The sequence below is a fragment of the Bacillus rossius genome, chromosome 8, assembly GCF_032445375.1.
Source record: "Bacillus rossius redtenbacheri isolate Brsri chromosome 8, Brsri_v3, whole genome shotgun sequence".
NCBI classification, from domain to species: Eukaryota; Metazoa; Arthropoda; class Insecta; order Phasmatodea; family Bacillidae; genus Bacillus; species Bacillus rossius.
Genome location: NC_086336.1, coordinates 18,802,654 through 18,821,307, shown reverse-complemented (window position 1 = coordinate 18,821,307; position 18,654 = coordinate 18,802,654). Strand labels below are relative to the sequence as shown.

The following is an 18,654-nucleotide window of genomic DNA, read 5'->3' as shown; positions in this document are numbered from 1 at the left end:
GACGATCGTGAACTCTAAATTTTTATCTAATATTCTTTAGACATTTACATTACATATTGGCATTAAAAAACGTGTCACGTAAATAAGTGTAATTACCTACGTTAAATTTCAGATAGCCTATACAATCTGAAATTAAACTTTAATAACACATAGACCACACATTACAAAACTACACTAAAATTAAAGAAACATAATAAAACTTACCTAATACAAAAAAAATCAGCTTAGGTTGTCACAGATGAGAAAACACTATACCATTATTTTGTTTTGTACACATGTGAAAATAAGCACTTTACTTGCAGAAAATAAATTGATACACATTCAAAAATGTAAGAAGTGTGTGAAAGAAAAACAATATGATTGTCGTTCATTTGTAATGGGAGATATTGTTTACAAGCATCGGATTACTGTGTGCCTCTTTTATTTATAGAAAAAGAAATGCCCATAAAACAAAAAGTCCGTAACGATTGTGTTGGTGTCATGTATGGAATATTTTGTTTAAACATTGGAAACCACGATACCGTCCGCGACCGATGTAGTTCAATAGAACGGTTCCTAAAGAACTAGTCTTTGAAGTGACTAGTTCCGAACGAACTAATTCTTTCCAAAGAACTATATTTCCCATCCCTATTATTTGAGACAGGAAGTTTCAGACGTTCCAGAAAAAATTTTAACGGACTTTATATCACACATTTAACGGCGTAAATGGTGAGACCTATGGCAATTTAAACACTTTATACAGAAAAACCTACCATGTGGGACCTCGTAAGCAAGTTTTACTGTATTATTTTTTCCGTAAACAGTAAAAAACCGAATCCTTTGACGAATCCTATATCAGACCTGCCGAAGCTTCGAATCCCTAGGATTCGGCGGATTCGGCGGATATTGGATTCGGTCGCCCCATCCCTAGACAAAATAAACGACTGGACCTCTTGGAAGTTCATGAAATCTTTCGTCGAAGCATTTGTATGCTGATAAAAACGACTGATTGTGTCAAGTGCCTCCATCATTGACGTTTTCGACGGAACAGATACGTCGCTTGGTTCGTTGTCATTATTGTTATCATCTTCAAACGCCGCTTCGTTTTGATTAGAAAAGACGATCTCGACAAGTTCCGTGTTCGTCAACTCCCCGCACACGTCAACATTATCATCAGTGCGTAGTGCCGTACACTGAAACTAGAGCTGTAGCAAACCGTTATGAAGTAAAGTATAATTTGGAAATTCGTCGTCCAAGTTTTTTACTGTTTATTAAAGGTATTATGTGTGTAGACAAAGTTTGAGATTGGAACAGAAACAACGTAAGAAAGTATTTTTTACAAATTAGAAAAAAAAATTTGTTTTTTATTATCGCGTATTTTCACGTTTTTTTTTGTTCTTATCTTAAAAGAGATAATATAATAAAGCCGCTCTAATGAGATATAATTGTTTCTTGGTTAACAAAAAATGTTAATTATCAAATATTGTTAATTGTTTATATTCTTTTTATTATTATTTACGCGACGTCATACTGTAGTTGTACCACGCGATACGACTCGATTCGTTGCTGCAACATAACATAGCATGTTATGCGGTATCAGAAGTAACGAGTAATGCAGAGGTGCCCACCCCCCCAAACACTATGACTCACCCCCCCCCCCCCTAACCTAAGGATAGGCCCTTCCCCCCCCCCCCCAAATTTTTTGTGCTATTTTCTCAATGATTTACTCAATGATTTTATAATATTATACTTTTATAATTTTATACTTTGTAACATTTTGCATTAATTAAAACTGATTTTCTAATAATAATTTTGGTCGTCATATCAGGTAATATTTAATATTATAATTTAAGCATACTATGACTGACATGTGACAAATGTTCTTTTCAATCCTTGCTTGTTACCTCAATAGCTTAAAAATGAGATGAAATAGTATCGCAGCATCTCTCACAATAGTTCAGTAGTACAATGGAAAATTTTAAAAATACTGAATTAGATATATATTAAAAACAGTTAACATTGAGATATATAATATATATCTTAGCATAACAAACAAAAGTAATACAGATAACTGCCTGTTTGAAAATCTAGCTCAAATTGAATTTGTGTCACCTTGCAATAACTTTCACTAGCAAAAAAAAATTGCATGATTAAAAATTAACCCTGATCTATATCCTTGACAAAAGCTTCTTCCTTGAAGATGTAGATCGAGAGAAGTTCTCAACGATTTCATCATTTGAAATGGATGCAAGCACATCTATTTCCGAACACAGAACCATTAGATTTGACAGCCATCTGTCACCCATGCACGATCTCAGCCTGTTTTTCACTATGCGTAACTTACTCATTGCTCTTTCTGCGGAACAACTTGTTGCTGCCAATGAGAGTAAAGTTGCATAAACAACTTTAATAGCTTTAAACCCAGAAAAGTTATTGAGTCATCGATAAGGTTTCAGAAACCCTTGGGTTACCCACAAAACATTTTTCTTTTCATCTCACTCATCTTCCTTTTCCTCTTCATCACCATCGATTTCTTCTGTATCTACCAGGTTTTCATTAGCCACTTCAGTCTCTTCATCTTCCTTTCTTGATCTTGGGCTTTCTTTTACCACATCGGATAGTGAGATATTTGGATGTGTGGCAAAGTATAGATCACTGAAGCTGTTCAATTCTTCAGCCACCGAGTCACAATCCCACTTGTAGAAATCACATAACTCTTTGATGTCTTCAGATTTAACATTACCTTTCTCTGCATTAAGAACTCCTGTGTGAGAAAAGTGGCTCATTTGCAGAACCATTTTTAAGGAATGATCGGAAAATCTATCCTCGAGCTGACGATGCAGAGAATCTGAGAGCTTAAAATACATTTCAATTTTAAGTCTACGATTTAGGTCTATTATGGGCTCGTCAACTCCAATCTCGTCCATTGCCCTCTTCCTAAACCTTAATCTTCCAGGTACTGGTACAAGTGGATGAATGTCATGTTTATTCGCAAAATCTTCCGATTTTTTTAACACTTTGGACCAACCTTCGTCACTTCGGAGGTTCTTGATTTTAGTCTTAACACTGTTAATAGTTGTTTGAACAGTCCCATAATCTATAACTACACCTGAAGAATAACTGTCACAGGATTCATTAAAGTGAATACAGACTGGGCAACATGAAGAGCAGTGATTACATTAAAAGAGTTTAACTTGCTCAATAGCCCTTTCGCAAGAGTCACAGTTTCTCTGTCAAATTTTTTGCTGTCCTGCAAATCCTCTAAAGCTGACGTAATCTCCTCGAAGCACAATATTATAACTTTTATTGCTTCGGCTTTGTTTGACCATCTTGATGTTTGCACCCTCTTCAGTCGCTTCCTCTTGTCGCTCAACTTTGTTCTCAAATCCATTTTCTCAACAAAAACATCATGCCTTTTATGCCCAGAGTTAAACAAGCAATATAATTCTTCCAGCACTGAAAACAATTCTCGAATCTGAGGGCAAAAATCAATTGATTTCTCAAGAACGAGAGCGAATCTGTGCGAAGTACACCAAACATAGAAGGCAGTGTCATACTCATTTTGAATTAAAGTTTGAAGTCCTGAGAAATTGCCCCTCATATTGCCAGCACCATCCATACTTTGACCAATCATATTTAAGGGGTTGAGTCCTACTTCCTTCAAAGTGTCTACCAACTTTGACTTCAGATTTGCTCCAGTGACATCAGCAGATGTGAATACTTTTATTAGTCGCTCGCATGGTTTTGCAGATACTCCTGAATTTTCTACATATCTCAGAAGGACCGTAGTTGCTTCTTTCTTAGCGACATCTTGTGTTGAATCCAAAATGACAGAAAACTTGTTACTTTCCTTTATACTGTCAACTATCCTTGGGGTTACCATGCCAGTCATAATGGAAATCAAGTCTGATATATTTCTGTAGCTTAGAAAATTTGATCCCAGTTTTTGTTTGTTCATCCTTACATTTTCAATTTTTTCGAGATACATTCTGGCATCAGGGTTGTGTTTAGCTAGAAGTTTAAACAACTTCGGCAGCTTTCCTTCAAACACAGTGTTTTTTCTGAATGCTAGCAGTTCCTCAACCAAATACCTGCAACAATCAATGACGACGGAGAGAACTTCTCTTTGGTGTCGAATGTTCTCATTTTCTTTTTCACAAAATGTACTGGTAACATGTTTCCCTGCAATCCATTGGACCCTCGCAATTTGGCAACCTAAGTGGTTTTTAGAAGTTTCGTGAACCTCAATATCTCTTTGTGCATTACCTGTGCGCCATCCTTGATAGCCGTTACCAGATGACCAAGTAGAATCATGGTTGGGTAGTGCAAACAGCAGACAATGCAAACAATATGCAAAATCATTCCGTTTACTGTAAACCAACCAATTTATATCTTTTACCGTGCTATCAGGAAGTTTATACTTCCGCCACTTCGTTGAGAATTTTCTGTTGTTGACTGATGGAAAATCGTATTCAGGATCAAACTATTTTTTTCCAATTTCAAGCCAAACTCTATGTCTCTGGCTGTCAGTTTGATTTCACTCAGTCTACAAAGATCACTGTTATTCTCGTCGGAAATCAATTCAGCAGATGCCACTTCAGGGTCCGGCATTATTATTTCTGTAGTTAACTCAGGCTGAATGCTAGAGGGTATGCAGTTTCAGTGCCACTTTCAGGCACAAATGTACAAATTTAAATTTAATTTTTAATTTTTAAAGAAGAAAACCAAATAATAAATTCATAATTTTTATTTTATTAAATTTTGTTTCCATTACTGTACACTCCGACGTAATCTTGTGCAACCCAGTGCACCTGCGCTTGTTCGCAGGCTTCAAACAGATACTGTTTGCTGACGATTTGCGACCACAGCATCCCGGCCGCGGTTCGCGTCACGCCTTCCCTATGTAACGGAACGACTTTCGCGTTAGCGAACGCTACCCCAACCCCACTGCTAGCAACTTTCATTTCTCGGAGGCAAGCATACGTAAGGGTTTTGCAAGCACGCCTCTGGACCAAGTTACAGCCAGCGGCGACGCCTCGAGACAGTCCACATGACGCCTTTCCCAGGCGACTTAGCAAATTTAAACCCCCCTCCCCTCAACACCCACCTGTGGCTTCACGAGAACTCAACCCAGAGCATCGACCCCCAGTGAACCCAGGCGGGGCCATCGTCTCCCCAAGGAAATTCCCACTTGTCAATCGGAGCCCTCAGCGAAGTCTAGCGGCGGGAAAAATCCCTAACATTGCTCTGAGCGCTGGTCGCGAGCGCGCCCACTGCACTCTAGCGGACGTTTCTGTGACCCTCCAGACAGGTTCTCGTCTTGGCCACCAGAGTGCAATACTCATCCCTCCCATAAGAGACAGCTTGTCACAATCGACCTTGGCAGCAGTCGCAGTGCGATTGCGATTTTAGTTCGCCTACGACTCGCGTGAGAGCGCAACGAACAGGTTGCAGTCTGCTTCGCCCCTTCGGGCATCTCCGGACACCTTCGGGCAATCACCACCACCCCCTTCTTTGGCTGGGGGCAGTTGCTTACTTTAATTAGGCGCCCCGACGCCATTTTTGAAGATTCGGCAGGCAGCACGCGGTAAGGGCGGATCTCTCTTCGCAGCCCGAGACAACGCGCTTCTGAAAAGTCGTGAACGGCTTTCTCTAAAGCATGTAGTTGTTTATCGACAAGGCCATGTGCCTTAGCACTCAATTTTTAATTTTTTGAGGCCTGAAATAGTTTATTTTTTGAAATAGTTTTTTTTTCTTATTAATCTTCATGGCGACAGCAATCTTCCGCGTCGCGCATCACCTGGCCATCTCCAGGGACCGACCTGATCTACCCCACCCCGCAGCTTAGGTAAGTTATTTCGTCGCCCCACACACACTTTTCTTTTCCTGTTCTCGTGGGCTTAACTTCGCCCAACATCAGCCGCCTGTTAACCAACCTAATTTGATGGGAATACTGGTTGCAGGCGGGGATCAAGAACTAGGATGAGAGATTCCGCTCCAAATTCAACTCCCATGCAGTTCATGAGTTAGTTCACCGAACTTCATCGCCTCCTGCAATTGGAGAATTTCTCAAGAGTGCCAGCTTTCGACATATTTTTCCCTAAGTGGAAAAAACCATAAAATAATTTATAATTCTGAACAACCAGTTTCAGGACACTTTTATTCATTTAATGAGTAAATGTAATTTTTTTTATAATTTGTCTTATGAAGAGCCTGTGCGCTCAATATTCAATGGCCTGTAAAGTTAAGAAACCAAATGACCTTTGATTCAGTCAAATATAACAATTGTTACTTATTATAATATCTTGCCCCGGGGCCGCTTATTTGGTTTATTGTTTAACAAGATTTAATGTATTAAGTATAGCAAATAAGGTCAACAATTTTCTTGGTATTTTGTTTCGGCTGTAATGCCATGGGTTATCTTCAGTGGAATAAGGTTTGTAAAGTATAAATAACAGCAACAAAATCATTAAGTAAATGCCAATGTAAACCACACCAGATCTTATTATTTTCTTATCCTTGATCACGATCCACATTAACCTTATCAAGTTTTAAGGAGGTTAATCATAAATTTTGTTGTGCGTGCGCTGTGCCCCTATGGGTAATGTGTTTAGTACTGTTTCTGCCTGGCGCTTCCACGGCCAATCTATATTTGTTCTTTAGACGAGATTTCATATTGATTGAGCGCAGCAGCACGTTACAAATTGGTAGCAGAGCGTGGTTTCGGTTACAATGTGGCAGTTTGTGTGGTTATGATTACTCTTAAATTGTTAACTGTATTTTGGTTTGATCTTTGCTACAAGTTGGTAGCATAGAGCAATTTTCTGCTTCATGTTGGAAGTTGGTAGTATTTAACGTGGTTTGGTTTATATGCATATCCAAATAATTTTAATTTTTAATTTTAAATTTTCAACTTTAAATTTTAAACATAATGAAATATATAACTAAAAAGTTTTTAGGGTTTATTTAGATTCAGATTGTATAACATATTATTGTAAGTCCTAAAACTGGCACCCAATCTGATTCACCCAAAGTGAGTTAAATTAAAATTTTGTCGTATTTTACGTCCCGCTGTGACTGTGTTTGCGCGCGGTGAGACACCGCGCGGCGGCGTCCTTCAGGCAGCGTGCTTTATCAGCGCGCGTGTCATTCTCCCTGTCATCCTCTTCACCCCTCCCCCTCACGCCTCACCGGCTGGAGGAGGCAAGGTCATGTCGTTGCCCCCGTGTCCGGCAGCGAAACAATGCGTTGCAATCTAGTTAGTTTCCTCACGGCCGACAGTGCCCTGAGTTTGTCTAAATTCCTCCTTTTATCTGTGTTTTTTTTATAACACATCCGCCTGCAAACCAGGCCATCTTTGTAAAAAACTCTTCATAGAAGTCCTTTCGGACATCGTGGTATTTTTTGTTTGGTCTCTCGGCGCCTTTTGCGCGCCGACGTGTTATCTCTTCACCACATGACAGGGCCGCCAACCGCGCGCAACTCTTCTCTACTCCACCCACGTACCACGTGTTTTGTAAACAAACTACCCATGCTTTGTATGTCCTAATTATATTATTTTTATGTCACAAAACAGGCACTATAAATAATCTATACTGCATTAATTCTAGCAGCAAAGTATTTTCTTAATCTAGAGTTACTAAAATATAACATAATAATTTTATATATACCTTATAATAATATTAACAATACAAATATGATAATATAAAATATTTTATTTTAGCTAATGTTATGAAACTTCCATTGTTTACATTTTCTAAGTATCATAAAATTAACAATTAAGTATTTTAATAATACATAAAATAAATAAAAAAAAAGGGTCCATTCATTACATAATATAAAATAAGAATATGCTCATAAGTAATTTTAACAAGTACTCTAATCCTATTGCATCGTTCACAAGTACCATTTCATTGTGTCACCATACACATCCATGTGCCTAGCGTTTGTTTAGATTTATTTCGTGATCACCCAACGAGAGGTGCAATCACTCATGCCTTTAAGGAAAGGTTACTGAATTAAATTGTTTATATACACGGGTTGAATCCCCAATACTTTTTACGCTAGTCATGAGGTGAGGAATTTATTGTAAGATAGAGTACTATTTTTTTTTAACGTCGAGTTTTCTATGAGCAATTTACCAATTAATCTAAGAATGCAAGGTAAAGGATAAATAATATTTTTGTAATTATGAATTTTGAGTAAACAATTTATTAACTTTTATATTTTTTGGATCAGTGTTAATTTCCTTTATAAGGTGGTGTACAGCTATGTAATTTTAAACATCTAAATTTTTTTTCATTATCCATTTTTCATCCAAATTCGTTGATCTTTCGGGTTTCGAACCCGAACTAACTCAGGGGTGAAATTCCCTCGTAGGTCTCTCTGCTTCAGCCTGATGGTCTGATCAACCGTCGGAGCTTGAACATATTGAGCCTATGTGAGTTAATAAATGTAGGTATCCGGGACAGAGGTGTACTTCGCTTTTTAAGCAAGTATTAAATTCATTTATTTCGTCTGATCCATCGTCAGATTGTGCAGAGCTATGACTCAATGCCTTCGACTTCTTATGGACAGCGAAACAATTATGTACAGGGGTTATATTCCCAATTTAGTTTGTAAGTTACGGGTTACCATACCCATTTACAGGGGTTACAGTCCCCATTAGTCACTGAGTGCTCAAGGACGCATTTCCCTTGTTTCGGCCTCAGTGCTTTTCGGCCTCCCTCACTGCGCCCATTTTGTGTTCCTACACGATATCCAAATCTGAGATCAACGGGATGAATTTCATTTCATTAATATAACAACGGCATAGTTGTAAGCTTTCAGGTACTTTAAGGTTAAGCTTTAAATTTAATTTTTTATTTATTAAATGATTTTAAGCATTTATTTTAAATAATTCAAACCAAGTTTAAATGGACTCTATTTAATTATTAATCTTGTCTTGGACTAAAGTGTTACAGTCAAAGGTCATGTAATTAATTAATTCTGCTTTATTACAAGTAGTAGGGCAACAGGCATTTTTTTTATTTTCTTTAGCTCATAAATAATAATAAAATCAATCGTATTAAAATACGTATTCCCCAGAAATTAAGCAACTACGAGGTGACTAGTCTCATTTTAATATTTAAGGTAATCACCGAGAAGGGTGAAATACTTTCACACCCCAACGAAAGGTCCACTGAATTAATTTGGGTTTGTTTAAGCATCCCGTTTCTAGGCTAGCACATTCGAGGTAATTTAAGATATTTTAATTTTTAATTTTTTTACCTACGTAAGTTCAGTCTTTAAGAAGCTAATTGACGCAAAGAGTTTTAATTGTTTTTAACTTAGTAATACCTCTCTGATGGGTTTTGTTTTTTTTTTGAATCTTCACGAAGTTTGTTCCACGATTTTATATATTTAAATTATTATTACGGTCCTTTTTTTTAATAACCATAATTCGTAAAGTAAGCAAGAATAATGTTTGTAGTGTTTTTTTGTACTGATTTTGCGTTAATACTTGTACATGTTTATTTCTTTATTTTCCCTTGCACGTAAATGTGATGTACAGTGACGTACATAGAGTCTGAGCACTGAAGCTGTCACATCTAGCAATTTTTCTTTTTTCTTTTGCATTCTACCCCAAAGTTGTATTTCTTTTACATCGTTATCGATGAGATTGTTTATTTAAATAAGAGCTACGTGACTTCCAGACGGCAAACAGGTTTCTTTTATGTGTTTTTCTAAAATAGGAGCTAGGTCAAGCTAGCCAACGAGCGGCGCAAAAGTTAGGGTCCTCTGAGCCAACGAGCCATGACCAAGGTCCTCTGAGTGAAATATCTCATGACCATTTTCGAGTGTTCTTTGGGTTACATTCCCACCACTCACCTTTGGACGGCCTATGTTCAAACCCCCTCTCAGGCAGTGCGAAGTCTATCAGCAGTCATGGAAGATCTAACCGCTCCATTATAATTTATCCCTTTTTGATTTATAATTGTTGGTTTATTGTATTTTACTTTTCTTTAAACAATTTAAATTTGAGTGCGAAGAGTCGTTAATTTATCGTTTTGTTTCCAGAATACTTTAAATAATAAATATTAGTTAATAATAATAAACATCAGAGTGGTATGAGATGAAATTTCTTAATTTGTCGAATATTTAATATTAGTAAATTCATTCTTTCCTACGGATGGTTGATCTGTTGGGGTTTTCATCCCCAATCATTTAAAATTCCGCCAAGGGAATACCACCCTTAGGCCCTGTGTCACTCTGGGACTGAGGTTCTGTTTCGCCTTCGGGCAAGCAGCAAATTCGACCGTCTTCTCCATCGCATGACTGTGCAGGGCTAAGTCCCAATGCCTTCGGCTTCTTATGGAAAGACTATTGTACAGGGGTTTACATTCCCACTTTCATTATTTTCAGGGGTACACAAATCCCCACCTTTCATAACTGGCACCCGACGGACCAAGTTCCAGTTCCGGCCCAGTGTTTTCGGCCCGCCTCAAAGAGCCCATATTTAGAGTTTTTGTCACGTGACACCATTCCCAACATCTGAGATCAACTGTCCTCATGACATCATTCACCATTAAGGGTAATTGAATTAATTATAATACACCTTCGAATTGACCGTAATTTTTTTGTAAGTAGTAGGATACAGGCGGACCTGGTACTAGTTCTACTAAGAAGTGTAAGTTTATTTATTTTGTCCCTATATGCTCCGCATTCAAGCGGGGGAGTATGTGCCGTTTCAGTGCCACTTTCAGGCACAAATGTACGAATTTAAATTTAATTTTTAATTTTTAAAGAAGAAAACCAAATAATAAATTCGTAATTTTTATTTTATTAAATTTTGTTTCCATTACTGTACACTCCGACGTAATCTTGTGCAACCCAGTGCAACTGCGCTTGTTCGCAGGCTTCAAACAGATACTGTTTGCTGACGATTTGCGACCACAGCATCCCGGCCGCGGTTCGCGTCACGCCTTCCCTATGTAACGGAACGACTTTCGCGTTAGCGAACGCTACCCCAACCCCACTGCTAGCAACTTTCATTTCTCGGAGGCAAGCATACGTAACGGTTTTGCAAGCATGCCTCTGGACCAAGTTACAGCCAGCGGCGACGCCTCGAGACAGTCCACATGACGCCTTTCCCAGGCGACTTAGCAAATTTAAACCCCCCTCCCCTCAACACCCACCTGTGGCTTCACGAGAACTCAACCCGGAGCATCGACCCCCAGTGAACCCAGGCGGGGCCATCGTCTCCCCAAGGACATTCCCACTTGTCAATCGGAGCCCTCAGCGAAGTCTAGCGGCGGGAAAAATCCCTAACCTTGCTCTGAGCGCTGGTCGCGAGCGTGCCCACTGCACTCTAGCGGATGTTTCTGTGACCCTCCAGACAGGTTCTCGTCTTGGCCACCAGAGTGCAATACTCATCCCTCCCATAAAAGACAGCTTGTCACAATCGACCTTGGCAGCAGTCGCAGTGCGATTGCGATTTTAGTTCGCCTACGACTCGCGTGAGAGCGCAGCGAACAGGTTGCAGTCTGCTTCGCCCCTTTGGGCATCTCCGGACACCTTCGGGCAATCACCACCACCCCCTTCTTTGGCTGGGGGCAGTTGCTTACTTTAATTAGGCGCCCCGACGCCATTTTTGAAGATTCGGCAGGCAGCACGCGGTAAGGGCAGATCTCTCTTCGCAGCCCGAGACAACGCGCTTCTGAAAAGTCGTGAACGGCTTTCTCTAAAGCATGTAGTTGTTTATCGACAAGGCCATGTGCCTTAGCACTCAATTTTTAATTTTTTGCTGCCCGAAATAGTTTATTTTTTGAAATAGTTTTTTTTTTACTTATTATTCTTCATGGCGACAGCAATCTTCCGCGTCGCGCATCACCTGGCCATCTCCAGGGACCGACCTGATCTACCCCACCCCGCAGCTTAGGTAAGTTATTTCGTCGCCCCACACACACTTTTCTTTTCCTGTTCTCGTGGGCTTAACTTCGCCCAACATCAGCCGCCTGTTAACCAACCTAATTTGATGGGAATACTGGTTGCAGGCGGGGATCAAGAACTAGGATGAGAGATTCCGCTCCAAATTCAACTCCCATGCAGTTCATGAGTTAGTTCACCGAAATTCATCGCCTCCTGCAATCGGAGAATTTCTCAAGAGTGCCAGCTTTCGACATATTTTTCCCTAAGTGGAAAAAACCATAAAATAATTTATAATTCTGAACAACCAGTTTCAGGACACTTTTATTCATTTAACGAGTAAATGTAATTTTTTTTATAATTTGTCTTATGAAGAGCCTGCGCGCTCAATATTCAATGGCCTGTAAAGTTAAGAAACCAAATGACCTTTGATTCAGTCAAATATAACCATTGTTACTTATTATAATATCTCGCCCCGGGGCCGCTTATTTGGTTTATTGTTTAACAAGATTTAATGTATTAAGTATAGCAAATAAGGTCAACAATTTTCTTGGTATTTTGTTTCGGCTGTAATGCCATGGGTTATCTTCAGTGGAATAAGGTTTGTAAAGTAGAAATAACAGCAACAATATCATTAAGTAAATGCCAATGTAAACCACACCAGATCTTATTATTTTCTTATCCTTGATCACGATCCACATTAACCTTACCAAGTTTTAAGGAGGTTAATCATAAATTTTGTTGTGTGTGCGCTGTGCCCCTATGGGTAATGTGTTTAGTACTGTTTCTGCCTGGCGCTTCCACGGCCAATCTATATTTGTTCTTTAGACGAGATTTCATATTGATTGAGCGCAGCAGCACGTTACAAGGGCATGCTGAAAGGTATTTCATCTTGAAATTTCTCACCTGCATTAAATCCATGCGAAGGCCCAGGAACACTTGACATGTCAGTGGTGGATGACATTGACAGAATACCATCAGTCGCAGGAAGATTCTCAGCAGAGTAGGTGGTACCAAAAACGATGGAGGGTGAACCAGAAGTATCAGTATAAGTTGTTGACTGGCCCTGCAGAATATGTGAATATTCCTCTTCATTTTGTGTGACATCATTCCTAAAAAAAAAAAATATATACTTTGCAAAATTGGGAATATTTTGAAATGCCTATTTTAATGGACTAAAAACATGTAATAATTGCATAATGAATTTACACACACACTAGAAAATAACCTGAAGGGGCCCGCCTCGTGGCCCAAAAAAGGTGTTTCTAATATGCGTGTTGTCTTGAAAGTACTTAAGGCACCCGCCTACCTGGGAGCGCATCCCGAACTTTCACTTGCTATCTAAGCAGCCTTCGCGGGCGACAGCGGTCGGTGCTGGAACTAGGCTGTAGCCGCGTTCCCTCGGCGGGAGTGTCATTCATTTTCCCCCTTCCAAGAATTGTCGCAACTGTAATAGGCGGAAAGAAAGATAATTGATACCGCGTGCAATTCTCTGTCTCTCTACATCCCTCCCCCACCCCCCTTTCTTGTTGTTCTGATGCTACGTCCGTCGCATACAATGCGGTGACCTAATAATTTTATTTCTGCATAGTTTGTAGAAAGGTCCAGCGCATGCCCTTATATTAGTGCCACATACATCCCGTGAATGGTTAGTAAGATACCCATTTTTGGCAATGTTCTGCAGTAATAAATATAAAATATTGTTTTTTATGTACAGTTCATTTTGAAAATATATTTTAGTTCTTGCCTAAAGTTTGAGTTCTTTTCATATCGAATCCGATTTATAAAATTTTCTGTAGTATTCTGTTTAAACGTGTATTTTAAACACTATGTAACACTGTTCACTTGGTAGGTAGGCGAGCGCCTTAAGCAAGGGCAGTCGTTTGAAATGTGTGTTATTTTCGTAGATAAATGGCGTGAACACACATTTACATAGTTTCGGTATAAAAACGTGTTCTAACACGCTGCAGCATTTTCTGGCATGTAGACGGGCCCCGTAATAAGTGTCTGATACCGATATGTACATTTGTATTGCTTATTATATTTTACACTTACCTTTCTCGTTCTGGTTGATAAATAGCAGTAGATGTCGATGTTCCCTCAACATAAGGTTTCCACGCAGAACTATCACTGCACTTCACCTCAATTATTCTTTTCCTGATTTCTAAATTGTTCTTAACTTTATAAAAATGCTTCTTCTTGCAATGGTCTGCCCACTTATCATGTCTAACAGTCCCTTCACACAAAATCTCTAAACATTTATATTTATATTGCATTTGCTTTTTAGGCATGGCTACAATACCAGCATTATATCACGATTACACTTCAAAAACTAATTAATTCGAAGATGATAACAATAAGAGTAACGCACAAGCACAACCCGACTTCGCACTGATACATTCAGTAATGGCAGACAATAGCTTCAGTGTGGTCTAGCCAATTCTGGGCGTCGCTGCCAGCTATAACAAGCAAAACAATGAAATGAGAAGGAATGCGTGTAAAGTGATAACACTTTTCCTTTTTCTGTCTATATCTTTTGACTTCTAAAGAAAGTGTGGGGAATAATCGGAAATATGGTCTCAACTATCAGGCGGGCATGAGATGAACAGAAGTATAGAATTTCCAAGCCTGATAGAATGCATCAGATTCTCCTTTCAGTTGCACGGTCTGCGCAGGCACGAAGTTTTTTTTCTTCTTTTTTTTTCTTTTTCTTTTGAGTGTGTGCGCTTATTGTCGAAGCGGGGATAGGGACCATCCTGAACCGACAGATGCCAAACTGCTTTTGTTGAGGAAAGTGCGGGGTTGCCAATTTGATTTACAAAATCCCTTTCAATTATTATCAAAGCACCAGAAACGTATTTTTACTTTAAAAGCTTTAAGTATGTAAATAATATATATATTTTTATCGTCTTTTAACAAACCCCCCCCTGAAATTTTAATGACGCAGTCTGCGTCGTTACCCCCCCTTGTGGGCACCCCTGAGTAACGTAACGATACAATAGTAACGAGTACTAATTGTTATAGTAACGAATACTTACGGTTACGCTTTTTTTTCGTTACTTTTACACCTCTAACTGAAACTACACCGTACGCAACGCTTACGATGCAAGTGTGAGACGAGTTATGCTCATTTACAGGCTACAGTCGGCGTGATTCTAAATAAGTAATGCTCGCAGCGGGGCCCTGTCGCCCCGAGGCAAGCTATGCTCGCTGTGGGGCCCCACCTTGTGCGGTGTTGTTTCATTTGCTGGACGCGTGGAATTGTGCGAAGCTGTTTCTCATTTATTAAGGAAATTGTAGATGTTTTCTCATTGTTTTAGATCAAAATTACAGGTGTGTAATCTATCGCTATAGCAAAAATGAGCCCATGCTGCATTCGTTATTTCCGAAATTTTTATCCTACGCAGCATATGCAAAACTGACGGTGTCGATGGCAATTATCGTTATAGCGGACTTTACGTTATAGACGTATTCGCTACAATGGACTTTCACTGTATGCCTCTTTAATTTTTTTCTTCCAAATTTTTAAAAGTAGGTATACATAAACAGTGTGTGTGTGTATCTATCCTGCTCTATCATTATACCTCTCTGTAACTGTCTATATCTCACTATCTCTATCTGTATAGCTCTCTCTATACCTAACTCTATCTCTCTATACGTATCCCTCTTCCCATCTCCCTCCCTCTACCCCTTTTTTCTATCTTCCTTTGCCCCAACCTCCCTCCCACCATTATTATTCGAACTATGGCAAAGAGGAAATACTATAAAATACTTACAGGTAACTATTTATACGACTCGCACGCCACCTTAAATTCTGTTTTAAGGGTTGGTGTTATCGTAATCTCACCTATACAGTGACCTTCGTTGTGTTTTGAAGGTCAAATGGGCAAAATTTCATCGAGATCGGATCAGTGGTTTAGGAACGCAACGAGGACAAACATAGAAACATTCAAAAGAAATTCCAAATGGCCATTCCCATACAAAATTACCCAAATCAATTTTTTCGATTTTTCGGCTGTTCCTTTGGGTTTTTCCTAATGTTTTTTTTTTTTCCCCTAGACAATCCCTGTAATGAGACAAACACAAAAAAAAATCATTCAAATTGGTCAAGCTATTTTCTAGTTTAGCGAGACTAACGCACTGCAATTGATTTTTATATATAGATATCTTTTTATAAGAAGAAAAATTAATGCCCAATTAATACTTATATAATAATTCAAGTAACAATGTTACCATCATGAGAAATATAAGGCCATTAGTGAAGTATGCAGAAAGTAACATTTACTGTCAACTAATATATGTACTTATTTAAAGTTTTATTGTAGCTGTATCTAAATGAGTTTGATACCAAAAATATTATCAAATTTAACTCTTGCACTAAACAAATAACCTCCTGGATTATGAATCTTTTCGCACTATTCATACTTAATACAATCCTCTGCACGAATATTTTTTCCAGAAATTGTTGCAGTACATTTACAGAGTAATAATTTTCATGTAAATGTTATTGACATTAATAACAAAATGTTACTAACTAGAACAAGTATACTATCAGGCAATCAAACTACTTAAATTAAAATTATTTAAAATAATTATAAACTATAGTAGGCTCACTCACTACATAGTTCCACTACATAGTTTACCCTCATCTAGGACAGTTCAATAAGCAAATTTAATGACATAGCTTGTAGTTCGTCTAAACATTTTAACAACTTAATAACTTTTTCTAATTTTGCTGGTAATAATATCCTGGTCAAGGTTCTGACATAAAATTTTATCATAGTAGTTACCGTATTTACTCGTGTATAGCGCGCACCACGATTTTTGCAACAAATTCCAAAGAAAAAAAATTAAAATTTTTTTCCCATAAATAAATTTTACTAACATTTTGTGGTACCTGTTAAGTAATTACTTATGAAACAAATGATAATTTAAATTGATGTGTGGTGATGCGTCAGGAAAATACTTAAACTCTGCTGTGTAGACGGAAGATAATGAAGCGCTGTATCGTCACAACTGGTACGAGGCGGGAGGGAGGGAGGCAGGCAGGAACGGGACTATGACCATCAAGTAACCTTGACAGTTGACAGGACTAAACACCACCCCTCCCGTCACGTAGCTTCTACACAGATATTTCAACTGATAGTTAACACATTTTTAGGGACACGCAAAATGAAGCGTGCCACGCTACGTTGCTAAGCTGGCGCGGAGGACTGGATGACTCACCGATAGCTGCTGGGACCCGGAAGCGAAGGAAGTGGGAGGGGGACTGGTGACAATATTCTCTCTCTCTCTCTCTCTCTCTCTGTCTCTCTTTTATTTTACTAGCTGCGCTGGCTTTCTGTAGAGGGGGAGGTCTAAAAATAAACAAGAGATGTGCGAGCTTGCGCGCACGTGCACGTGTGTGTGTGTGTGTGTGTTGGTGTGTGTGTTGGTGTGTGTGTTGGTGTGTGTGTGTGTGTGTTGGTGTGTGTGTGTTGGTGTGTGTGTGTTGGTGTGTGTGTGTTGGTGTGTGTGTGTGTGTGTGTGTGTGTGTGTGTGTGTGTGAAAGAGAGGCCTTGTTGCTTGTGCGTATGTGTGGGGGCTGGCCAGAAAGGTCACTCGACTTCCACTCCTCCTCCCCCCCCCCCCCTCCTTTCACTTTTTTTTTCCGTGTATAGCGCGCATTCTAATTTTTTTCCTTTACTTGAGGGGAAAAAAGGGCACGCTATACACGAGTATATACAGTAATACAAATTTTGCATAGTATATATTAACAAAATTATAACACAACTACTTGAAAGGTGTTTATTAATTTATTTTATATGTAAGCTATGTGTGTGAGTGAGTGTAGTTTGTGTGAGTGTTAATTGGAAGTGTGTTTTTAGAACCCTATGTCTATGTAAAGTGTCAGCCAGTTCAGGTCCCCGGCTGCCACAGTAAGTACGAAGGTTCAGCATGACAGCGTGAGCGGTGCGTGTGCAGCACGGCGCGGACGCGAGGGCGGTGGACCACGAGGGCCGCACGTGCCTGGCGTACGCGCGCGCCGCGGCCGGCCTCGCCCTGGCCAGGGGCGGGGGAGGGGGCGGGGAGGCGGGCGTGCTGGCCGAGCTGCTGCAGGCGCACGGCTGCGCGGAGGCCTCGAGCGGCACGCTGCCGCGCCGGCGCCTCGACAAGCTGCCCTCCAGCGTCATCTGAGCCACCGCCAGCCGCGGAGTCTCCTTTCTTACTCTGGACTTCCTGTGCTATCAAATAAAAACTTGGGAAATATAGGTGAAAAGCTAGCTATCAAAACTTTTTTATGTTAAATAATCAATGGGACAGTCTGTGGGTAAAAGGTAAAAAGTTAACATTTGTCTTATCACAAAAATAACATTTTTTATTAAAAGAAATATTAATATATTCATATTAACACAGTTAATTTATACAAATTTAAGGTTTCTTGCTTCAGATTTGATTTTATTCGGTTACTTTCTAAAAAGAAAATTTAAATGTCCAAAATATGACCCGTTACCTTTTATCCTAACTCTGTCCAATTTAATTTGTGTAAGAGTCAAAGCTGAACATTTAAAATCTCTATTTTTGAACAAAATCAAATCTTTGTTCGTGGTTATTGATAACTAAACTTTAGTGAGATATGCTATCTTGTGGATGTAAATGTACCTTTAAAAATTCACAGTATGTATTTTGGGTGATAACACAGACCTTAGACCAATAGAAGTAGAGTAATAATCATGCACTGATAAATTAACAAAACCAAGTGCATTTGTCTTGCAGATGAGATTTTTT

The 18,654-nt window shown here is 39.2% G+C and overlaps 1 protein-coding gene across 4 annotated transcripts in view; it reads left to right on the top strand.

The window, feature by feature from the left end:
• Window positions 1–18,284, top strand: part of LOC134535557 (centaurin-gamma-1A) — a 487,893-nt gene extending 469,609 nt beyond the window's left edge. For all 4 annotated transcript variants that reach the window (XM_063374736.1, XM_063374734.1, XM_063374737.1 and 1 more), the window contains one exon: window positions 17,851–18,284. In XM_063374736.1, the coding sequence (XP_063230806.1) occupies window positions 17,851–18,063 (213 nt within the window). In that variant the 3' untranslated portion in view covers window positions 18,064–18,284. The remainder of the gene's footprint in view (window positions 1–17,850) is intronic.
• The last annotated feature ends 370 nt before the right edge of the window (window positions 18,285–18,654 follow it).